Raw genomic sequence first — 24,763 nt, 5'->3', positions numbered from 1 at the left:
TCAGTGGGGTTTGTATCCTCTGTCCTCCCTTTGCTCACAGGGATTGCTGAAGGGAAGTTCAGCCTGGTGTGGTGTGGCAGACTGGCATTTCTGATAACTACAGTTAGTGCTTCCGCCTGGGGGAAGAGAAATGGAGATACGGATATACCTTCACGCTCACTGGGAGTAGTTCTCACTTTGCACAGATCTGACATGTTCCTGTGCTGGACAAGTCTTTGCTAAGGTTCTGCAAAGCAGCACAGTGTCTCAGAGCACAAGTGAGAATTTGTGCAACATAGAGATAAGATGCGTATGACTAGAGCAGGAAAAGCAGTGTGACCTAAGCTAATGTGAACAACCTGTGTGCTGAACAGGCTCTCGCTATGTTAACAACTGTCCAGACAGTGTCCTGGTTTCCTTTCTGACCTGTTTATGTTTTATCAATTTCTCTGCTTGGCTTTCTTGTTATCCAGCAACGATATCTGAGAGTCTTAACACATAACAGCTTGTTAGTATTTGAGGAAACATTGAGTGTTTCTTGGTTTAAATTAACAGCAACTATGTTTCTTTCAATGGTACCCCTCTGTACTGGAAGGTAATCTTCTTGTGACCTGTTTTAGGTTCATCTGAGCAGCTGGATACAGAGCAAACCATGATGGGTTTGTTCTCAGATCCCAGAGAGGCTCCTTATTGGAAGACAGCCTATTTCTACTGCTTGAACAGCAGCAAGCACTTTCTGGAACAGATTCTGGTATGGCCATAAAATCTTCAAGAGGGAAACCTGATGGTGGCTAAAGTCAGTCCCTGTATTGAACATATCTTGGCAGTGCACAGAAGCATTTAGTATTTGAATAGTGTTTACTAGGGGTCATGACTTATCATCAGTTACCTCCTTGTTCCTATAACTCCACTACTTTCAGGTGTGTGATGAACTCGGAACATTCAGTGAGATTTTTGGAAAAGCTCATATGCGTGCAGACTGAAGATTAGGGGCAGTAAGAGTAGTTTGCACAGTAAAATCTATGTTTTAAAGAGCTTGAAGACCTGGTGAAAAATACTCTGGTATGAATTAAATGATTTGAATGTATTTACACAGATAGAAGAAATAGAATACAGGTAGGTGGTCACTGTTAAAGTGCGAGTTTTTAAGGTTGAACAGATTTCCACTTCTAAATAATGTGATCATTACAGTTTCTTCATCAACGACCTGGATGAAGAGTTAGAATGTACCCTCAGCAAGTTTGCTGACGACACCAAACTGGGAGGTGTGGTAGATACACCGGAAGGCTGTGCTGCCATTCAGCGTGACCTGGATAGGCTGGAGAGCTGGGCAGAGAGGAACCTGATGAGGTTCAACAAGGGCAAGTGCAGGGTCCTGCACCTGGGGAGGAACAACCTCATGCACCAGTACAGGCTTGGGGTGGACCTGCTGGAGAGCAGCTCTGCGGAAAGGGACCTGGGTGTCCTGGTGGACGACAGGTTAACTATGAGCCAGCAGTGTGCCCTGGCTGCCAAGAAGGCCAATGGGATCCTGGGGTGCATCAAGAAGAGTGTGGCCAGCAGGACAAGGGAGGTTCTCCTTCCCCTCTACACTACCCTGGTGAGGCCTTATCTGGAGTACTGTGTCCAGTTCTGGGCTCCCCAGTTCAAGAAGGATGAAGAGCTACTGGAGAGAGTCCAGCGGAGGGCTACAAGGATGGTGAGGGGACTGGAGCATCTCCACTACGAGGAGAGGTTGAGGGAACTGGGCTTGTTCAGCCTGAAGAAGAGAAGGCTGCGAGGGGACCTTATAAATGCCTACAAATATCTGCAGGGTGGGTGTCAGGAGGATGGGGCCAAGCTCTTTTCAGTGGTGCCCAGTGACAGGACAAGGGGTAATGGGCACAAACTGAGGCACAGGAAGTTCCGTCTGAACATGAGGAGGAACTTCTTCTCTCTGAGGGTGACGGAGCACTGGAACAGGCTGCCCAGGGAGGTTGTGGAGTCTCCTTCTCTGGAGATATTCAAGACCCGCCTGGACAAGGTCCTGTGCAGCCTGCTGTAGGTGACCCTGCTTCGGCGGGGGGGTTGGACTAGATGACCCACAGAGGTCCCTTCCAACCCCTACTATTCTGTGATTCTGTGATTCTGTGATTCTGTAATGCCCTTGATGAGGCGTAATCAATAGAAAGAACATAAAGATAATGTAGTGAAGGAGTGTGAGTTGGCTCTGTAGTAAGCATTTGAAATGATGTTTTTTTTGTCATCACAGTTTTGCTGAGGAGTAACCTTGTGGCTTGGAAAATGTAAGTTTAGGGACATTCCAGATGCAGAACATGACTATTTTAGCAAAGCTGGTATGAAAATAGCTACTTGCTTACATAACCTGCCAGGTGTCATGGGTCTCTGCAATTTGGAAAGATAAATACTTCTTCCTTATTTTTTTCTAGGTGACTGCACTAACTTTATTGAAAAGAGATGACTACTCAAGCCTGAACAGCTTATTGAGGAGAGAATTCAACCCCCTTAGCCGCCTCTTGGTATTGCTGGGATGGCCTCATTGTCAAAGCTTGGAATCAGCAAAAGCGTTGCTGTGGACTCTTCACAAAACTCAGGTAAATTAGCAGAAAGCAAGTGGCAGTACCCCAGTCTGAGTCCAGATAATGTGATTTGTTTGCAAAAATAAAAATAAATATAAACGGAGTTTCCAGTGAGAATGTTAATCTTTCTCCAAATGGAATTTAAAAAGCTGTTACCGTTGTGTGTAGGTAACATTACTGGACACTTGCCTTTCTTCTTACTCCTCAGCTGTGAAGGGAGTATGATTGCCGAGGAGATTCTGAAAGTTTCTCTTGCATAAGCTCTTCAGCCTTTGCTGTTAACTGAAGAGAGAGAAAGACAGCAACGGTTGTTGATTAGTTTTGAAAAGAGCTGGGGGACATTTGGTTGGTGTCATTTCATCCAGTGAGTCATCCCTGGATAGTGACTAATTCTGGTCACAACTAACCAGAGCAGCTTGGAAACTTCCCATACCCATTCTTGAAATAAAATGATAAACGACAAGAGCTGTGACTAAAAGATCTACCTTGTTTGGGGGGAGTCTTAATCTTTGAAGAAGAGAGAGCGTTCTGACTCTGAGGATGTAGTCGCAGTTCAGATGATGTCTGCCTGCAGACAGGCAGCTTGAATGCCAGAGGTCTGAAGACAGGGAACCTTGTGCTGCTGGATGGTTGGGGCAGATCTAGGCTGGTATTGCCTGAAGGGAGTTACCATCTGTCGGTAATAGACTGAAGGTCTGTTCAGTAGCCTCTGCAAAGTGAAAGTTTTAGATTTGATTTTAGCAGATGGGCATCAGTAGTACAAAAGCATATGGAAGAGGAGAATAACTGCTACCCAGTATATCATCTGTTCTAGTATATGGTTAGTTCTAGAGGTTAGTGTCTTAGACTGTTATTAAGAAGCATTAATTTGCTTTTTGAAAGCTACTGTTGAAAAGGGATGTAGCCATCTTTCCATGGTCTGTAGGTGTGTTGAGTGGAGGCTGGCTGATTTTAATGCTCCTTCGGAATAGTCCTTCCTTGCTGGCTTTGTAATAAAACTGGGAATTTTCTGTACTTGAAAGTTACCATCTGGATAAAGGAGTCATCCCATATGCGGCACAGGCTTGGTTCTGCTGGCTGGAGGATTTGTTGTAAAGGAATCCTTTTATCTGTTTGTCCATTTAGGGTCTGTGCAATGATTCAGTACTGAAAGATTTCTGTGATGGGCTTTGGGCTCAGGTGGAAGTTCTTGAATGGTGCATACAACAAAACAGGTAAAATAATCCGGACTTTTTCCAAACTGTGTTACCAAATCTACCTATTAGTCAATTTATGTATGCAAATAGAATCTGTGTTCCTTTATGTGAATCTTGGCTAATCATCTCCAAGTGACTGTGTATCACAAGCTCTCAAAATTGCTTCATGGGCATTAGTTACGCTATTTGTTTTTCTTTGTATCTGCAGTAGTTTGGTTGAATCAGAATTAGTGTGGGAGATACATCTTTAAACATGACTGAGAGACCTAAATCTGTTTGTGCCACGTCTTTCTTTGTTCTCTTTTGCAGTATTACGATTCCAAGGAATGTTCTTTTGCAACACTTGCACAGTCTAGATTGCCACACTGCAGTGTACTCTCTTCATCATCTCACTAATCTTCTGGCACTGAATGAAGACGATGTTATTGAACTTCTTCAGAAAGTTCCTGCTGGAGACCAACAGATGCAGGGTAAATGTGTAGGGTTGTGAGAACACAGAAAAACCCTGATCCATCGAGTATGTGCTGCTCAGTATTTCTGCCAGGAACAATCTGGGTTTTCTGACCTACTTCTGTAAATAAGGAAGATGATGCTTATCAGCTGTTTTGCGTAGGAAAACTAGAGAGCCTGTGGAGATTATTTTAGAATCCTTTTTGGGAAGTAAATTGTCTTACAAGAGGATGTGAGAGATCTCTTTGATTTCACAGGGACAGATCTCTGAAAGAGCTTTTCCAAAATGTTAACAAGACTATGCACGTGCTCATAATGTGCTGCTCGTTGTAACTTATATACAGTATAATACCCTTAGCTTGAAAAGTAAGTGTGTGTTTTTGATTTCAGCCATCTGTGGACTTAAATTTAAATCAAAGCACAAATCCAGGTGAAAGTGACAATATCTTATAACATCTTATTTTTTGAAAGATACAATTTTTTTTTTACTTCTAATACGAAGGCTTACTAAATCTACTTCATATTAAAATCAGTAAGGCTTACCTACAGGCTGTGTTTACATCACTCTTGCCTCTCATCTTCACGTGTTCCAGTTTGGTGCCTAAAATACCTGAAATTACTGACCATGTTCACTTAGAAGTTGCTCTCTCGTATGCTCTTTTGATTGCAGCCTGTGTCCAGGTTCAGCTGCTATTTTCTGATAGGCCCTCATGATAACGATACAGAAGCTCAGTATTCCTGAGTGTACCTAAGAAGCTGCAATTTTTTGTGCCTTATTCTTTCTATGAATGGGAATTTGTACATGTGTAATTTCAACCTGAGTTGCATGGAGAGCTCTTGGTGATGGATCTGGCACAGATTTTCCAGATTGCCTAGGGGGAAGCAGTTTTCTCTCCTTCCAGTATTATATCGTTAAGATGTTGATTTCCAGTCCTATCTTTTAGGTTTTGTTGTTAAAATTATCGTGACAGTTGTCTTGAATAGTCTTGTAAGACACAGGGATTCAGACTCTTTATAGATCTCCAGTTTCAGTGTCCTGCTTTTTGAAATAGTTTTGTTGTTGCTGATGTTGGTTTTTTAAATCATGTCTTAGATTTTAATTCTTTTCTGCCTAAAATCTGTCAAAACCTTTCAAAAACAGGAAGAGGCAGACCCGTCATATCTTCTGGGAGCTGCATGACTAACAAAAGAACTCTAGCTGTGGTTTCTCTTCTTTTTTCAGATCACCTTAGTTTACAGAACTAGTTAATGGAAGACAAGTCCTCCCTTTCTTTTGAGCTCGGTGATTAGTGTAAAATTCAGATAATTCTATAAACACAGTTTAATAGAACCTCCTTTAAAATAATCGATGTTGGAACTTAAAGGGAGGAGAGGAGTCAAGAAGTTTGAATTTGTCTGACTTGGTAGTGTTAACAGGCCTTTTTCTCCCCTCACCCCACATACTTCCCCTTCTTCCTCTCCTTTCTGACATGCATCTGTCAGCTGCAGTACCAGTGGTGGTACTGGTTGACAGTTGTGTTCAGGCACCCTTCAGATCAGTCCATAACACTAGCTTTGGTCAGTCACACTAACAAAAGAAATGATGGGCAGAAATTTCATCATGAGTTACAGAGTTCAAGTATAAGGTGTTAGTATTTCTGATGTAGGAAAAACAAGTGCTTGTAGTTAAAGGGCAGTTTGTCAGTATTGGTACAAGGAAAAGGGTTGGTTTAAACCAGATACTGGCACAGATTCACTGCATCCAAGTCTTTCTGCATGGGAGGCAAAAGTGTATTACACTTCCATGTGTATCTTGTAGTATCTCCAGCTAGCGATTTCTCTTTTTTGGAGGACTGTATTTATCTGATCTCTGGCTTCACCTGCCTGAAGTCCTCTTAAGACAGTGGTATTGAGAGCTTTTTGGGTGCTGCCTATTAGTTCAGAGCTGCTGGTGAATTGTAGCATTTCTGTGGGTTCTGCAAAGGATTCATACTTGGGTATTTCCTCAGTTCTGTCTGCTGTCTACATTATACCTTCCACCACTACCACTGTTTAGAATTGCAGTGATAGGGAATAAGTGGTTTCAAACTGTTTGTACTCTCCAGGCTTTTGCCTTGGCTGCTCTGTAGTTTTCAGAAGAGTTTAGGCTGCTTTGCCTTGAAGTTGTGCTCAAGCCTGGTGGAGGACAGTGTTGTAACACTTTCTAGGTAATGCTGTGCAGTCCCAGAGTTTGGATGGGGACATTATCAGTACATCAAACCAGTGCTTTGTTTGAAAAAAAAACTTTGCTAATGCTTCCCTGCCTGACAATAGGCAGAGGGACAATCTACCCCGTGTACAAGAATGTAGTGGATTCAAGTACTAATTTAACACTGTCCGGGGTTTGGGTTTTTTTGTTGTTGTTTTTTGTTTTTTAACCTTTGTGCAGTAGTTGGGTAATTCATCTAAACCCAGTATGACAGAATATATGACTCTGTGTTGTGTTCTTGGGTGAGGGGAATGATGATGCGACTTTTACATAGTTTGCAGCTTTGGTGTTCTATTGCACCAAGAGACCATGTCTCTGGCATGTGACGCTTCCTTTCCTCATAAAAAGGCAAAAGAGGGAAGCAGTGAGTGTAGTACTTCTCTAAGTTGCCTTTATCATAAATATGTGAAGGAAACTGTGGGATTGTACGTTTTCTTTAATCAATTGCAGATTGTATATGATCTATATGGCCAGCCATTGTGGATAGAATCAACTGTGATATCAGTTTATTAGCACAAATCTGTAGAGGTGGTGGTATTCTAATCTCACTACGATCATAGCCAGTCTACACTGTCTCCCTGCTTATCTACTGTGTGATAGAACAAAAAATTCTAAGATGCTGGAACTAGACAGGATCTGTCCCTGCAGTAAATGCAGCAGTGTATCTTAAGCATGTACCTCTTATGAGACTTGTCATGAGCAGATTTTGATCATTCTGTGCTGTAGCCAGGTCCTGTAACACAAATTCACAGAAAATCTCCTTTTCAGAAGGGGATCCAGACCTGACTTTTCTGTGCCCATCTGTTGTGGGTTGTTTTTTTTTTTCCAATTGTTGTGAAGTAACAGTGAGGTAGAGCAAAGCTGGGGTAGAGGTGACACTGGGGAAGAAAGACTGGATAAATATGACAGCGTGGGAACTGCAGGAGAAAATTAACTTTTCTCATCTACCTCGTACCCCCTCACCCCCTTGTTTCCCTCCACAGCAGCAGCACTCCCAAACACCCTGAGTCAGCAACGCAATCTGGCACTCTTTCAAGCATTTTGTGCCATGAAGTATGCTATCTATGCTCTCTGTGTGAATTCACATAAGCTTTCCAAGTGCAAAGATTGCGTACGCAGCCTTCTTCGTGACATTGCTGAAGACGCAAATTTTGGAGAACCAGCAGGTGATTGCCCTCCTTTCTTGGATTCAGTAACTTGTGCTTCTCCATTTCCTGGGGTCTGAATTATCACTTAGTATTGGGATAATATTGCACCCTATGTACATACAGTGTTTTCATTCAGTGGGCTATGAATGCTTTGCAAACAAGTACAATGGCATTTCTTTAAGGTGTTGTTGCCGTTAGTAATAATAGACATGAATAAGCTACCTGCCTTGTTCTAAAACATTTAAAGTAATTGTATTAAAAATATACTGCAAAAAGAAGATGATATTAGATATAGGGTGGTAGTGGCAGGAATGCTTTTGTAAGAGTTCAGGATTTCCCAGAGCTAAAACTGATTTAATGGCTATAATGGGTGTAGTCTGAGTTTGCACATTGTTGCACAACATTGCATTATTGAGAGGGAGAAAATGTGCTACCTTTTTAAATGTAAAATGTTGGAGATGTATTTACTTGATTTATGGAAGAATGATTGGCTCTGAGCCTCTGGGACAGTTCCTTTTTCTAGGATTTTCTTAAAGGGCAAAAGTTGGAGGAAGGAACTCCTGGAAAATGTTGTAAATGTTCTTTATTTTTGTTTTTAATTATTCAGATTGCTCTTCAGTATTTCTTCAGTACCTTGTGAAGTGTCAGCATTTCTTAAGGAGCATTCCTGCTCCTCTGCGCCTGGAGGTTTTGGAGAACATCTTCTCCTTGCTTTTTGTTTCCTACAGTGACCTGCATACTGAGACTCTTCTACCTGAGGACTATGCAGAGGATGATGATCTTGACAAAAAGAGTACTACTATGAGTGTAGAAGGCAGTGCTAGTCGGCGGTCTTCCACCTCGGAGAGTCCACAGCACCTAAAAGAGGCTGAAAAGAAGTTAGAGAGGCATCTGCTGGCTGCTCAGACAGTTCACACGGATACCCAAGATCTTCATGACTCTATGTTAGGTGGCAAAACCTATGAAACCTCTAGGCTGAGCTGCCTGGATCTGAAACACTTCACTAGTGGTGTTACTGGGTTTTTAGTGGATGATGTGGCCATGGATGCCTTCCTCACATTGCTTCTCAGCCATCTGGAAGAAATTCAGAGTTCACTCCCATGGGACTCTAGTAACGTGCTTCGTGAAGAGCTGGAGCTTGCTGAGTGCTTGAATCTTTCTGGAAGCAGAGATGCCTTTGGAAGTCGTGTGTTACAGTTTTCCAAATACCTTTCTGAAGCTCACTGGCGATACAAGGTGGTGATGAGTAACAGAAATGCAGGTAGGCTTTGTATTTGGCACTTTCTGATATATCAGCAGTGGTCTCAAGACTAACTTCCCTGAGCATCTTACTGAGGGAGCACATTTTGGCAGATATTAGGAGAGTGACCTAGTTGGGGATCACCTGGTTCTCGCACTATTCTCCAGTAGTAGTGATCTTTATTCTAATCAGAAAGTTTAGGTTTTCTTTTTCTTTTTTTTCTCCCCTTTGTGGACACCCTGCTTCAGTTCGCCTGTCTTTCTCCAACCCCTTCGTCACAAATTATGTTGACAGTGCAGTGATATGAAGGGACGTGGTGGTGTGTGATCCAGTGCGAGCCTGGTAGACTCAGCTCGTTCCTGGACAGAGTGTTGCTTTATCCTGGTCTGGAAACATGTTACGGATGTGTATCGGAGGAAGCTGGATTATTCTGGGAGGCAGACCACCTCTCAGGAGTAGCTAGAACAACACACTCGGGAACCTATTTCCACCCTTCTTCATATCCTATAACTTGTTAGCCCTGCTGCTGTCGTATTTCTGCTTGTATCATGATGTGGCTTATTGTGATTCTCAGACCACGCAAAGCCCATGTTCCAGGAAAGACTGGGCAGTATGGACCTTAAATGTTTGAAGTTTCCAAACGTGTTCAGCTCTTTCTCAGGTCTCCCCTTGTAAAGGAGGGGATGTGGTGGGACTTACATTTGAATAGGCAGCCCTTGGAGTTTCTGTTGGACAGGCAGCAGCTTCCTGTGGGATTCTGTACTTTTGAGTCCTGACTTCTCATAAGTGAAGACAACTGTTCAGGGAACATCTTTCACAGAAAGGTGGCTGGCTTTTCTTGACACTGCGTATCTCTTGGATTTTCTGTCTCAAGGGCTGGAGCCCCCATTACTGACTCACTTCCAGAATTGTTGACTGAGTTGGGGTTCATACTGCTGTGCATTACTGAAGAACCCAGTTGTTTCAACAAAATCTTAATGACAAATCAAACTCCCTCCTTTACTATTTTAATTTTTATTACTTTTGCCTTGTTTCTAGCTGTGTATGTACTTGGACTCTACCTATCTTACTGTGTAGTTTGAATCATAGAATCATTTAGGTTGGAAAAGACCCTGAGAAGTCATCAGGGGTGTGTAGAAGGTATAGTGCATTTTAAGCAACATTAAATGTGGATGTGAAAAAACCAGCTGAATTGCATCAAAATCACTTCAAGGTGCTGCTGACTTTACTGCAGAAGAGTTCTTAGCTGAGATCAGCTGCGTTTCCTTTGGAGATTTGGCATCATAGCTCCACCTGTGTAGATGTGCTGATAGATTCTTTAAGGCAGGCAAATAACTGTGGCCTGTCCAGCAATTTCATAATGTTTTTGCTTAAATGTTTCGCAGAACATCAGCTCGCAACTTCCAGGAGATACTGCTCTTTAATCAGGTGCTCCAGCTTTAAGAAACGAAGTAGATCTCAAAGGTACAAGGCAGGTGGGTTGAAAAAGTGACTTGGAGAAGACATCTCTGAAACGTGCATAATTTTGCTGAGCTTATAGCTGGATGCAATTAGATTTAATAGACTAGGAGTAGGGAACTAAATTTATTTCCTTTAGTTTTCTAACTGGTTTGAAATGTCCTAATCCAGTTCTACTTGGATTGAGGTTGTTTTCCTAAAGCTGACCTGCACGACTGAAGGATAATTAGTTTTAAATTCAGGTAAGAAAATAACTTCTTTCATACATAGTCTGATTTGGGGCAGGGGAGAACTTGGCAACTACAGTACCAATTGTTCCCCTTCTCCACTATATCCAATGACTGGTATATTTTCATTCCTATCACAATAGTATCTAGGATGTAAATTTGCAGGAATTTGTGGCCTAAACTGGCAGTCCTAGGAGAAAATTTAGTTCCTCATCCTTTTCTATTTAGCCTTTAAAAGGTACATCTGGTTCTGGAGTGGGATGTTCCAAAATAAGAAGCTCTAAAGTATCTGTTGTGAGTCACTGATGGGCCACCCCAACATAGTCTTTTGCCTAGCATTTTATTCAAATCAGCAGGTTTTGCATATATCATAGGCATTAGTGATGGCTTATTTGTGCGATACTCTTGAAGATCTCTTGTGGTTGCCTGGTGTGTTATTTGCAGTAAGTTTTAATTACCTTGCCTAGAAAAAGTGCATTTAATGTGCTGGTTTTGATTTGTTTCCATTTTAGATGGGAAAGAGGGAGCTTCCAGTCCATCGTTAGAACGTACAAGTAGCGAGCTAAGCACCAGTACCTCAGGTATTAAGCTACAAAAGTAGTATTTCTTTGTCTTGTCAGTGTGCCTGATGATTTCATATTTACTTGACTAATTAATGTGAATTACTGTTCTGTGCAGGACAGAATTAGAACTTTTCACTTCTCAGAGCTCTCATTTTTGGCTGACTTTTTTCTAATTAGAATAGTATATATCTCTTCATCTGAAATAAGAAAATTAGGTTTTTCTTGCTGTTTTTGTCTTGCAGGAAACAGTATGCAATGTAGTGACATGCAAACTATGAAAACACCTAACAGACTGGTAGTCATGTAACCTAAACATGGTTAGCATGCTAAATGATTTAATAAGTCCAATACTTAAGACTTCTCCCTTTATCCATATTGAACCAGTGCCCTAGCATTGCATCCATATTATGTAGCCACTAAACAGTGTTACATTTGGATGAGATCCAAACTGAAAGTTCAGACCCAGTAGTGAAATATTACGGAAATTTTTAACAAGATGTTTATGTTGACTTTTTTACTGTAAAACTTCCTTGGGACTCTGCTTCTATGTTTTTGTGTTAAATATGTGAAGTACTGTTACCTGATAGTTGGCTGTTATCTGGTGAAATATTTTTTCCGTGATAGTATGCTGATAATTCTGTTGTCTTGCAGAGGGAAGTACCAGTAATGTGTCTGGCTCAAGTGATTTGGAAAGCAGGATGAGGCCACATCGGCAAAACCCCCTCATTCCTATGATGCTTTCCCCACCAGAATCGCTTTTAGTTTCTTGTGTTTTGAGAGGAAACTTCGTAGAAGCCCATCAGGTAAGTGAGTTGCATGTATTCTGTGCAGTTAAAAATGTAATTCGGTATTGACGTTTGATTGTGATAGCTGATGAAATTCCCACTGTTTTCTGCATTAGCAGGCCTAGGGCTGAAGTGTTTGCATTCCAAGTGAAAGGGTCACTTCAGAAGTAGAAGGAATAGAAAGGAACAAACTTATTCCAAATCAACATCCCAAGGATGCTGCGGTTTTTCTTCCTTGTTACATAAAAATGCTTTCTCTAAACCTGAGTTCTCAAAGTGTGAAAATGTTTGAGGAAAGCTGGCCAAACTTAGTGTTTCAGCTGAATGGAACACAAAGAGCCCATGTGAAGCCTCATGAGGAAGCAGCATCTGAACTGCTTACTTTAGTCAGTGAATCAAAACCATCATGCTCTGCCATTTGTAAGCTTGGCCAAAATTACCCAAAGCGGAATAATTTGAAGGAGTTGTGTTTCCAGGCTAAATTCATGGTATTGAAAATGGGCAGAAAGACTTGAAATTGACAGTCTGCACACTTGCAGTTCTTTTTCTCCCTCACAGCTGTGCATACCTTTCTCTGTGTGGCCTTTGGGCTGATGCTGTGAAAAAACATCTTGAGGCACATCAGTGATTGGATCCTCTGCAAGAAACAGTGACCTGGCCGAATTTCAGATAACAATATCGAAGCAGTTAATATCATTTAAGCATTGCATTAGCAGCAGGTTACTGCACAACTTATTAGCTCTGTTTGATGTCAGACATGCCACTTCATCTTTTCCCTGCTTACAAGGCTAAAAGAAGCATTTTGTTTTATTTTACTTTGAATTTCAGTATCGCTGATGATAAAGAATTCCAGCTTGGTTTGGGTTCTGGTTTTGATTTGATAACAGGAACTTGCACAGCTGTGCTTATCTACTTTGTGTTTAAATTTTTAGAAGGTGTTCCTTGCTGGTAGTAATTTGTTTCAAATAATTTACTTTGGAGGCCCAACTTGATAGATTTGACTCTTTACGTAGTGTATTGAAATCGCGAAGAGTCATTCTTTTGTCTCTGATCCAGCCTGGTCTAGTGGAAGGTGTCCCTGCCCATGGCAGGGAGGTCGGAACGAGGTGATCTTCAAGGTCCCTTCCAACCCGAACCGTTCTATAGTTCTGAAAGGTGTATTTACGAAAATTAGTTCAACTCTGGTCTTGCAGCCAATAATAGCTGAGCTTTATAAAAAATAGTTGAAAAATGTCTCTAAGGTCCTGTTTTTCAGAGACTTGAAACTCTCTTAAAAAAACCCCCACTATTTCAGTCTTCTCTGTCTGTGGGGTTGTTTTTCAGTTAAAATACCTGTTTTAATTTGTTCCCTCATCTCCTCTAAAAAGCCCCCAAACTCTTTGACCTTTGAAAAACAATTTTGACATCCTCTGTAATTGTATCTGTTGTTATTTTTGGAAGGTGGCTTTGATGTTTAATCTGGATACTTCACCTTGCTACGGTGAGTTGGTTTTCATGGAGCGCTACCAAGAGGCAGTACGAGAAATGGCAAGAGTGGAGCACAATATTGAGAATCAAGCATCAGATGGCACTGGAGGCATCAGGAAATCTGGCAGTGGCCGTTCGACACTGCAAGCTATTGGGAATGCCGCAGCAGCTGGTAAGGACTGGGTTTTTTGAGTTCTTCTCGTAAAAGGTGAGGGAGAAGTGGAAAACAGGAGAAAGCAGTTTGAATACTGTCATCATGAGTGCAACAATTGTTCAGATGAGTAAATGGTGGTTCTTTGACTTAAAAAGAGACTAAGAATGCTGAAATTTGCTTTTGATGCCTGATGAGCTTTATTCTGCAGTAATTGCTCCATGAAACAGGCCACCTGTTGAATTATTTTCCTAAAGGATTAGTGAATAATTATCCATGACAGGATCTGAGATAAATATGCTGTTTAGTTAGTAATTGTGTGTTTTGCTGATGCATGTAGGTATGGTATTTTACTCCATCTCGGATGTTACTGATAAATTGCTTGCAACTTCTGGAACTCTTGCCCCTACTCTCCAAGAAAACTTCTGGATCAGCAACATCCAGCTGGAGCATACTGATCCTCTCTGGGAAGTCCTTGAGGACCTCAGTCCTTCAGCAATGGCGGCATTTGACCTAGCTTGTACTCAGTGCCATCTTTGGAAGACATGCAAACAGCTTTTGGAAACAGCAGAAAGAAGACTGTACAACAGCCTTGAAATTCGGGGTAGGCTTTTGATTTTTGTGTTTATCAACATGGGCATGGGAGCAGAAAAAGCCTCTCTATGCTGTGTTGTATGTACTGACACCTGAGTCTTGATGAAGTCTTGTTTTGTACTTTCATGTTAGTTTCTCCTCTTTCCACTTCTAACTTTTATTTTGTCCATCTTTGCACAATGACTTTTCCAGGCCACCGATCTGACTATGTTTTGCTGCACTGTGAGGGTTTAAAGGGTTTCCCAGCAGTTCTCCAACAAATAAGTAAAATTCTCAACTGTTCCTGTGCATCACCAGGACAATCCAAGCCAGGTAGTACACTTTGCTGAGAAGATTTTCTCTTGAAATGTGCTTAAATCAAATTATTGCCTTTGGTTGCAATGGAAATTTGAACTTTCCATTTTTTAGCTTAGTGTTTACAACAAAGATGACTAGGGGTGGGGACCCAAGCTCAGTTCTGAATAAACTGGAACACTTTGAATTTGGCAAACTAGTTGTATTATAATATAATTTTGGTTCTGTTGACCTTTTGCTGTGCAAAAATATTTGTCTTTGTTGCTGTTTGCAACTTTTTCTTAGTTGCTCTTTCTTTTTCCCTCTTTATAGAGGTCTCAGATGAGAAAATAGGAAGTCATTTTCGATGCAGTATTGTAGACCTTCTGCAAGCTTGCTACCCTGCCTTGACTGAAGAAAGTATTACTAATGAAATTGTTTTATCGCAAAGTCTGGATCAAATCCTAAAAGCACTGACATGTGTTGAACGTTCTGTGGGTGAGTTGTTTTTTTGATAATGAAGACTGACAAATGGATCGAAATTTTTGTTTCATCCTGTCCAGACAACTATAAATCTAATAGTATTGCTCTTTGGCATATACATAAATATATATATATATTTTTTGAAATCAGAAATGCAAAGTCTAAAGTTTATCTGTAATTCTTATATTCTGAGCAGTTGTATTCAGAGCTAAAATTGTAAACTTGCCAGAGAAGAAGGGAAAATATCAATGAGTATGGTTGAGGCTGTTATTTGTCCTATTTGTCTTCAGTCCTAACAAGGAATTCTTTAAGTGTATTTTAACTTGACAGCTTATAGGTAATTATATGTATCCTTACTGTGACGTTTTGTTTTGTTTTGTTTTAGCAAAAAGGAGACAAACTTATAAAACTATTGTAACATAATAGTATCTTACAGTTTTCATAGGGCTATCATAAAATGTCTCATCCTTTTCTGAACAAGTCTTCCACAGTTGCCTTCTCTCAGAGCTCTCTTCATTATATAACACTGGGGTGTTTTCTTATGGGGTTTTTTTCCTCCATTCACCAAATTCCTAAATGGAATGTAAGTGTTCGTGAAATAATTAAAGACATTTGTATGTTTAATGAGCAAAAATTTAGGAGAGCTCGAAGGGCTGAATGTTATGGAGCACAAGGACTGGTCAACACTTGTGGTTTAGAATAAGCTTATATATTAATGACACACAACTAGATACATTTTAGGCCTACCTTAATGTATTTCTAACTTGTCAGAGGGGTGGTTGCAGATTTAGATGAACCATTGATTTATTCTGCTGTGAAAACTTCTCTTGCTTTCAGTGAAGTTATAATGCCTGGACTGAGATCTTAATTGCAGAGGAAATTAAGCTAAAGCATTTCTCTCTTTTTTTTTTTTTTTTTTTTTTTTCCCTCTCTTCTCCCCCTCCCACCCCCCTTTGGCATTTAATACTTACTTGAATCTTGTGTGTATGTCTGTTCTCTTAAACCAGACTCTAAAGGGAGCCTGCTTGGCATCTTGGTGGAGCAGGCCTCTCTCAAACCTGCAGAGCTGGAGAAGCACCTGGTTCGGACTCAGACACAGCTCCTGCTGAGAACTCTTGACCAATATGTCCAAACCATGCCAGAGAGCAACACGCAGACAAACTTTGTGAAGGCCTTCTTTGACTACATCACTACGCTGGCTGCTGTTGTGTTACGAAGCCTGAATGCAGAGCTAGGTAAGGGATTTCTGCTGGCAAGTCTGAGCCTAGATGAAGATACCCAGACTCTGTAGTCTGGCTTGATTTCCAGAAAGTAATTGTGCAAAAAAGGCTCCTTGCCAAACATGCCTACTACCTGCCCATAGGCAGATCTTCTGATTTCAGCTGATTATTGCACTGCCTTTTTATTTTATTTCTTAACACCTAGGCCACCCACAGCTAAGATGAAAAAAGCTGATCGCGGTAGGAAAATGAGAACAGAAATATTAACTACTGACCCAGATTCTGCACTTCGTTTAGACAAAACAAATAACCTCTGACCTCCAAAAATTCTGATTGCTACCCAGTAATGTGGGATTGATTTTTTCATCCAGTGGATCAGCATGCTGTGCATTTTTCAGCTCCCTCAGAGACAACCAGTGCCCTGCTGCCCGACAGGGAGAAGAGTGTGTAGAAGGCTATGTAGAGGTAACCAGGCAGAATTTTTTCATGAAACCAGCAGATGATGGTGGCCCATGAAAAGACCATCAACACATAAAGCTGTCAGAAGAACAGAACAATTCACTCTGTTAGGAGAAAAAATACTTCTCTGTTTTTTAAGTTGACACTAAATGAGCTGCACTAATGTAAAAAGCCACAATATTGATTTCAGAGAATACTCTCCCAAGAGGGTAAGAAAAGGGCAAAGATCTGTTTTCAGACATGCTGGTTCAGCTTGGGTCGCTACCATGCCAACTGTAACCTCTGCATAGACAGAATTCAATCCTCATTGACTAACTGCCAAAGCCAAAAAAATGCACCATATTTAAGGGCTGAGTGAGTTTCAGGGAAATTTTATTGTACTGGTAATAAGAGGAAAAGGTGACTTACGAGAATCTGCTCAGAGTTACTCGCCATAACTTAGTGGTGGATATAAAGGCTTTTCAGCAATACTGGCCAGGGTTTCACTTTTTTTGTGAAAATAGCTGCACGTCTGCAAGTTTCCTCTGCCTTTGTTCATTTTGTCTTGAATAGGCGTGGACTTACTAATCTGCATCCAGAGACTCCTCAGAAGTCAATACTGCACATTTTCTTTCTCTCGCCACAAATACATGTTTTGATGAAAGTTTGAAGTAGAGTTGCTAAATTGTTTCAACCTAGGTCCTGCTTCAAGGCCAAAGACTCCTTTTGGTAATAGGTCCAGTTAAGTGTGAGCCAGTCGTGCCAAGTTTGAGAGGCATATCATAATCACAGAATGCCTTGCAATTTACTCTGGATTTTACCACACTAATATGATTGTGGACCTCTGTGAATTTAGACAAAGAGGTTTCACACTCAGGCTCTTAAATCCTAAAATAAGGCTTGGTTGATGTATTCAACTAATGTGTTTGTATTATAATAAACGTTCTGATTTTTTTATTTAAAGATATATCTGCAGAAGTGAAAGTGGGGAATCCTTTCATACTGTTACAACAGAGTCCATCTCAGCTGCTCTCCCAGCTTGTGTTTGAGAAACAGGTTCATCCTGACAGGTTGGTGCTTTTCAGATCATACACTTGTCTTGGTTATTTTGGTGTTGGTGACTTTGGACCTCAGCCAGGATTAAATTCTGTTCTGGCTGCTTAGCACAGGTAGTACAGCCTGTTGTGTCCCACCAGCTGATCACTTAATGCTGCAAGGATTGGTGTGCAAGGAGGAGCTTAAGTCAGTAGCTTCTCTACCAACTTGAAGATTTCTGATAGGGGAAACTGGGGCTCCATATTTTTAACAATTACTGTGTGTTGTGAAGAGAGTGCATTTATGTGGATTTTTTTAACTGAATGTGTGACAATTCAGAGCAGTCGACTTGCAGCTTAGCAATGTAATAAAATAAAATAGACCAGTAGGGCTTCTTAAGAGTACAACTGGGCATGGCTCTTGTCCTGGTCAGTAGGTAAACTGGATAATTTAAGGTCCTGCCATCACAAAGTACTAAATTAGGCTGGAATGAAAAGTGTCTAATTTGATAACGTAGCTCTTAAAAAGATGAGCACTAGTTGTGAACTCTTTTAGTATGTCGCGTTTAGGTAAAAGTCAATGTTTGAGCAGTAAGTTACTTTTCTTTAAAGGAGTGGCAGCGTAGGCAGCAGAAGCTCTGAGTTATTGATGTCATGCTGTATACGTTTTTTCCACACTGAGTAAACATAGGATACGTACTCTTCCCCTGTATGTACCTGTGATGAATATTAGGGAGCTTATGTTCTCTAAACATTCGGAAGATTTATAAAATGTACTTTACAATTACATATTTTCAGATGTTCTAGGTAAGCTGGTTCTGTTTTCAATCCTGCAGGCTTTCTTCTCTCTTGGCTAAAGAAGAGTTAAACTTGAATGTGCAGCAAGTTATTGTTAATTGTTGCTGTGAACCACTGTCCTTGTGCAGTGCAAGGCAAAACACCCAGGCAAAGTCTCTTCTGACAAACATCAGCAACTTAGCACATCAGTGTGCCTACCACTGCCTGCCAGATGTTGAAATACCTATTCACAATTCTGCAGTGACCTCTGAGGATATCTCCATGCAGGCCCCATCCTCTGTGAATAACTTGAGCCAGCACACACTCACTGCCTCCTCTCTGGACTTCCTAAAGTCTCAGTCAAAACTAATGGCCGCAGTGGCATGTCTAAGTGCATCTAATATACAGAAAATTCCCAAATCGAGTTTATCTTGGATGGAATTTCGGGGCAAACGGGAGGTGCCCTTAGGTTTGGAACAGATTTCCAGGGAGTGTGAGGCATTGTTGAAGGAGTTCCCAATATTGGAACGGTTTCTTCTTGCTATGTTTGAGCCACTTCAGAATCAACAAGAGGAAGGTAGCAGTTTGGCTACTGTGTTCTCTGGCAAGACATACATACCTCTGGTTCTCGTAGGACTACATTCCACCACAGGTGTTAAGGTATTGGTGGGAGTCTTTGAACAAGCTCTTGCTGCAAAGAATTGGGACAGAGCTCTGAAGGTCTTGGAACTGTACAGTCAGGATGTGGAGGAGTTGGTCAGTGTGAAGGATGCTGTGCTGAGCTGTGCAACTGCTGAAGGTAAGAAGGGTTAACTCAGGCTTTTTTGCCTTCATCTTTTTCTTTTTTTCTCTTTTTTTTTAAGAATGCACCCTGGATCAGGAGATGGAAACTGAAGTAGTAGTCCTTGGGCAAATTCAGAGACAGGAACAGATCCCTTCCTTCTGATAGTTTCTTTTCTGCAAAAAAATTTGATTTCTCTGATGGTGTAGTTTCTTTTCTGCAAATGTGAAAATCCTGACCGATTTAGTACAAGAGAACTGGAATGGATCTGTGGTGTTATTTTTATGTGAAGATCTGAATGCATCATAACACTAATCCTAGTACTGTTAATGGAACATCTCTTACAGCAGCGTCATTGTCATATGTGGATGATGACAATGATCCTGTGAAAGGAGGTACCTTTTGGAGTCTAAAGATAGGAAGTATCCTATGCTAACTTTGGTTTCTTACCAAGAATCTGATGCCTGGTATGAATCTCACATAGATTTTTCAGCGCTGTACTGTTTCTTTTGGTGAGGATGAGGACTTTTTTTTTTTTCTAAATTATGGAAACTGAGTGTTAAACTAGTGGTTTGTTTCCTCCACAGATAAGGATGGTTGGCAATACTTGTTCCTAGTAAAAAATCCAACATTGAGAAGTAGGCTGGCCCTGCGCTGTCTGGACAAATGGCCCCTTGATGCCTGTTTGGAAATCCTAGCTTACTGCATTTCTGATTCAGGCGTAACTGATGAACTAAAAGCCAGTCTGCAGAGCAGGAAGAAAGAACTTCAGGTTTATCAAAAGGTACAAAGCCATTCTTCAGGTAATCAGTGAGATTAAATAGGCAGCAGGGAGCAAATGTGCTTGACCTTTGAAAAAGTTTTAGCACTTGGTTGTTTTTTGATCATAATATTTTTTCAAGTCTTTCATCCAAAACAGTTCATGTGTGTTCTGTGCTGTAGTATCCAGTTAACACTCTGTGTCCATCCTTCGTAACTTTCCCACTCTCCTATTAGCATTCAGATCTGCAAAAATGATTAGACATGAACATATGTGTGAGGCTGCTTTTTTGCAAAGTATTGGTTTTCCTATTCTGTATAAATGCTAGAGCTTCTGGAAGCTTTCCATGGCAATTCATCATCTTACAAGCTTGAGAGGTGCAGATGTACCTAGGCATGGTGTACAAGACTCCAGTGGTCCAGAAAGCGTGTTTGTATTGCAGTCAGTTCTTTTGATTGTAGAGTGGTGCAGAAACCCAAGTTAACTCAGCCTAGCTGGCCTGGAATTTAGCACAGACTGAAAAGCCAAACAGAGCAAAAGAAGGAGTCATAAATCCCTGCTGAACTCCATCTGGTGGCGGTTCTGCTGCTGACAGTTAGCTCAGTTGTCTCTCTGTTAGTGCCAGCGGTATATATGTAGTTTTTAATCCATAATTATTGCCATCTAGTCGTATAAAAACCTTCCTTTATAAACTTGCTTTGTAGACTCGTACCTCTGAGACAGTTGTGTAGTCTTTTCTGCATTACATCATCCCAGAAAAGGGCTAGAAATAAATGTGGGTCTCCTTTTTGACTTTCTTCTTTGTGTGAAGCAATTCTTTATGTGATCAGTTCAGCTGTTTTCTTAGACTTAATGATTTTTGTAGATAAAGCTTTTAAAATTTGTGCTACCCTAAAACTAATTTTTTCAGATTTTGAATGTGCAAAATGAACCATTGTGGAATGACTGGCAGGATCTGAGAAACACCTGCACCGATGACCCCCAGGCTGTCATGAATATCATTCTGAAAGCAAAGGTTAGACATCATCATGCAAACTTTTTTGAGTTAGAATGCGTTAAACTTTGAATAGATAAATTTGTTGAAATAGCATCTTAAAACACTGATCAATGGAGATTAGCTTGGGAGGAAGGATTCCTTTACTCAGTTCTGTGCCTCAGAAGCAAATACAGATCTGTGTTTAATGTCAGGATTTACATGTAGTTAATGATCTTTAAGTTTACGTTACAACTCTTACTCTGAGATGCAACCTGTTCTTTTCTCTTAGAATTTTGAAGACTTTAATCACATGACTTTTATTATAATACAAGCTTGATTATTATACAGGTACTAATACTGTAGATCTGGCTGGCTTTTAAAGTGTTTTTCTAAAAAGTCAGCTTGCTTACTGTGAGATGAGAAGGTATTCTCAGTGCAGGCTGTGACTGACGAAATTGACTGTCGTCTTCTTCCCCTTGTCAATGTGATTATTTACTTTCTGCAGGTGGGAGAGAAGTCTGAGCTGCAGAATTTCTGAGGCTAAGCAGAACTTTGGGAGAAACAGCTGTATCAGAGTAGAGTTTGACCTTTTTTTTTTATTTTTACTCTTTTTTTTTTTTTAATTCTTTAGGATTATGAGTTGTGTGAGGAATGGGGGCACTTGTATCCTGTCCCAAGAGAAGACTTGATCAGCCTTCACCGTGACCACCTTCTCCACTTACTGGACATGGGAGACATGGAAAAAGCATTGCAGGTAATAACAAGACTGTTTCAACCTTACATCCATAGGTCAAGTAGGTTGAGAACTGTTTTCTTTGCCTTCTTCATATGTGTTTTCATGGCATTTTTGGTTCCTGCCTTAAGAGAGGCTGTTTGCTTAAACACGCTTTCAGGATCCTGGCTCTCCCCTGTTATGCTTAAGTGAAAAGTCCAGCTTGGCGATCTAGTTGTTGTACTTAATAGCATAAATGTCACTTGCATGGAAATACAAGGCCCCTTTTATTCTAGAAATCATAATGAAGCATTTCTGTGCTGCTTAAGCAGAAGAACCAGAAGTGAAACTAACAACAGGAATTGGTCAGTTGTGCTTCAGTGTCCAAATTAGTGAAGTGTAAATTCTTCTGGTTTTAATAATTATGGAGCTGTTACTAATAACCGAGAGCGTAAAATAAAGTGCAGGCTCTTTCAGACTACGTAGCTTTGAAAATATTCTGGAAGCAAAATGAAGACTTCTGATTACTATCTGTCCCATTCCTTGCTTATTTTTCTGCTTACTTCAATTTTTAAAATATTTTTGTTAATAAATGGAGCAAATAGGCAATGAGTAGTCTATAAATGGATTATCTAAATCATTCTTATATATGCAAGACACTTGTGCAAGTTAATTTGCTTGCTGGACCATTGTAGGGCAATAATCTCCCATAGACTGCCTGTTATAAAGGCTACTTTCCAGGAGCGTGGTAGGGATTCACTGTATTTTATTTGTTTTTGTAGCTTTTACAAAGAATTGAAGACCCTGGTATTTGCCTCGCCATCAGTGAACAGTCCCTGGACCAGCATCCAAACTTGGCAGCCTCTCACTTCTTGGCTGATTACCTCACAGCTCACTTCTATGCGAATCTGACAACAGCACGCCGTAATGAAATTCAGGCACTCTATATGGGATCAAAGGTGAGTAAAACTCCTGCATTGTGGCATTAACAGCAATATGTAATTATATAAGCAATTTTATAATACGTATTATGTAGTCTGTAGATTTTACCAGAGCATTCTCACTGTATCAGGTCTAAGATCCTGAGTCTCCATGTCCAAAGGAAGGTTAGAGATGGCTGAAAATTTATCTTCCCCTGCTCCATCTTTGCAATTCCTGTATTATGAGGTGGTTGTAGCTCCCGATATGACAGACCGGTCTTGTGTTTGAGCTGTAGCGAGTGGAGGAACGCACAGGCTAAAAGAGGATGGGGGCAGAATAAAATAAAATTGTGATGTTTATCAGGGCAGTTGCTATCTTTGTCCCAAGTGAAAAAGAAAGCATCCTCAACTTACTCTCTGTGTCTGTAACACCAGGTGTCCTACATATGCCCACCTGTATGGTGGTCTTTGACACTTAAATGGCATGTTTCTTCCAAGTACCTTCCAAAGGTAGACAGTATCACTCCTCTTTTTGGATGGCCATTGTCTTTAGAGAAGTCTACAGGTTCTGTGCTCAGTCTGGGAGTAGATGCATTAACCAATAGATTACCTTAGTCGAATGCATTATATGTAAAAAAATAAAATGCAGTGCTCTTGGTAATGTCTGTTTTGTTGTAGGACTACAAATTACAGCTTGCTCCAGTGTGTGCCACAACAGTATTTTGCTGGGCTTGCTGTTTCCGTAGTTGTCCCTTTTGAAGACATGATTTAATTTGGAAAGTGTCCATATTAACTATCCATCTTTAGGGGAATTGCTCTTATTTTATCCTGTCAATGTTTCCTCAAATGATGGAAGGATAAGGACTGGGCTAATAATCTTTTTATAAGCTTATTTTAATAAGAGAATGTGCTCTACCCTGGTACAAGTTATTTGCTACAGGGTCACAAATTGCTTTCCACTCTTCAACTGCCTCTGAAATGAGGCAGTGTTTTATAGAATGGGAAAGTGGAAGCTCACTAATTTCTGCAAATCCACTCAGTAATTCTGGAACAGAAGTAGGAAAAAGTCTGAGAAATCCTACCTCCATTTTTTGGCCTCTGTATGTTATTCCATTCTCCGTAAAAGCTGCCGTGCTAGTTTCTTGTCTTTAATCTCTTAGAAACACAAATTTGAAGGTGTATAATTTCAAATACGCTTTTTTCCTTGTGTCTCAGGTACTGCTGACTCTCCCTGAGCTCTCCCGTGTTAACTACTTCCACCTCTCCTCCAGACCACTGCTCATGCTGGAACAGCTCCTTATGAATATGAAGGTGGACTGGGTAGCTGTCGCTGTGCAGACACTGCACCAGCTCTTAGCTGGACAGGAAATTGGTTTTACTGTAGAAGACATTGACGATTTGCTCTCCAAGTATGCAGAAAAAGCTCTCAACTTCCCTTTCGCATTAAAAGAAAAGAGATCAGGTGACTGTCCATGGCAATGCTGTTTTTCACTTGGGGAGGAAGGGCCAGTTTTGCCTCCAGAATCATTTCACCAGTTGTGCCGTAACATTTTTAAACGTGTTTCTCCAGTCTCCCTCTAGCCCAGAACTTGTTCTTAAACTCTTTGCCCTTCTTGTAAATAGATGCTCTCAAGGACCAACAGCTTCAGAAGTTTCTTGGACTTTCTGCCATTTCTTGTTTTTGAGTTCTCTTTTTCTTACGTGATACTGTTCAATTTTATTTCATTCGTGTTGAACACAAAGTCACTGACAACTTAAGCAGTTCTAAAACCTGCAGCCAACGGCATCTTCCCCCAAACAGAATGGGAATTTAATCTGCCATAGTCTTTCCTCCTACCGGAATCCTGTTTCTTTTTTTGTAGAATCACGGAATGGTTTGGGTTGAAAGGGACCTTATAGATCATTGAGCTCCAACCCCCCTGCCATGGGCAGGGACACCTTCCACTAGACCAGGTTGCTCAAAGCCCCATCCAACCTGGCCTTGAACACTTCCAGGGAGGGGGCAGCCACAGCTTCTCTGGGCAACCCGTTCCAGTGCCTCACCACCCTCACAGTAAAGAATTTCTTCCTTATATCTAATCTAAACCTGCCCTTTTTCAGCTTGAAGCCATTCCCCCTTGTCCTGTCACTACATGCCTTTGTACAAAGTCCCTCTCCAGCTTTCTTGTAGGCCCCCTTCAGGTACTGGAAGGCTGCAGTCAGGTCTTCCTGGAGCCTGTTCTTCAGGTTGAACCAGCTCAGCTCTCTCAGCCTTTCCTCATAAGAAATTTTTATTCATTTTCATATAAAAGACTTTTAAACTTGTAGTTCTGTTTAACATTCTTA

General features: G+C 40.9%; 1 protein-coding gene across 3 annotated transcripts in view; it reads left to right on the top strand.

Annotated features, from left to right (window-relative positions):
• ZFYVE26 (zinc finger FYVE-type containing 26) overlaps positions 1–24,763 on the top strand; it is a 50,990-nt gene that overhangs the window by 6,347 nt on the left and 19,880 nt on the right. For 2 of the 3 annotated variants that reach the window (XM_075425649.1, XM_075425647.1), the window contains exons 6-26: positions 600–730; positions 2,409–2,573; positions 3,684–3,772; positions 4,064–4,224; positions 7,415–7,597; positions 8,187–8,840; positions 10,205–10,294; positions 11,017–11,085; positions 11,719–11,870; positions 13,293–13,491; positions 13,811–14,074; positions 14,257–14,376; positions 14,671–14,835; positions 15,828–16,055; positions 17,443–17,548; positions 18,349–19,088; positions 19,658–19,854; positions 20,741–20,845; positions 21,438–21,560; positions 22,301–22,477; positions 23,654–23,900. In XM_075425649.1, the coding sequence (XP_075281764.1) occupies positions 600–730; positions 2,409–2,573; positions 3,684–3,772; positions 4,064–4,224; positions 7,415–7,597; positions 8,187–8,840; positions 10,205–10,294; positions 11,017–11,085; positions 11,719–11,870; positions 13,293–13,491; positions 13,811–14,074; positions 14,257–14,376; positions 14,671–14,835; positions 15,828–16,055; positions 17,443–17,548; positions 18,349–19,088; positions 19,658–19,854; positions 20,741–20,845; positions 21,438–21,560; positions 22,301–22,477; positions 23,654–23,900 (4,365 nt within the window). The remainder of the gene's footprint in view (positions 1–599; positions 731–2,408; positions 2,574–3,683; positions 3,773–4,063; positions 4,225–7,414; positions 7,598–8,186; positions 8,841–10,204; positions 10,295–11,016; positions 11,086–11,718; positions 11,871–13,292; positions 13,492–13,810; positions 14,075–14,256; positions 14,377–14,670; positions 14,836–15,827; positions 16,056–17,442; positions 17,549–18,348; positions 19,089–19,657; positions 19,855–20,740; positions 20,846–21,437; positions 21,561–22,300; positions 22,478–23,653; positions 23,901–24,763) is intronic. The other variant, XM_075425648.1, reaches the window with a different exon arrangement.

The sequence above is a fragment of the Opisthocomus hoazin genome, chromosome 7 (assembly GCF_030867145.1).
Source record: "Opisthocomus hoazin isolate bOpiHoa1 chromosome 7, bOpiHoa1.hap1, whole genome shotgun sequence".
Taxonomy (NCBI): Eukaryota; Metazoa; Chordata; class Aves; order Opisthocomiformes; family Opisthocomidae; genus Opisthocomus; species Opisthocomus hoazin.
This window is presented reverse-complemented; position numbering and strand designations above follow the sequence as displayed.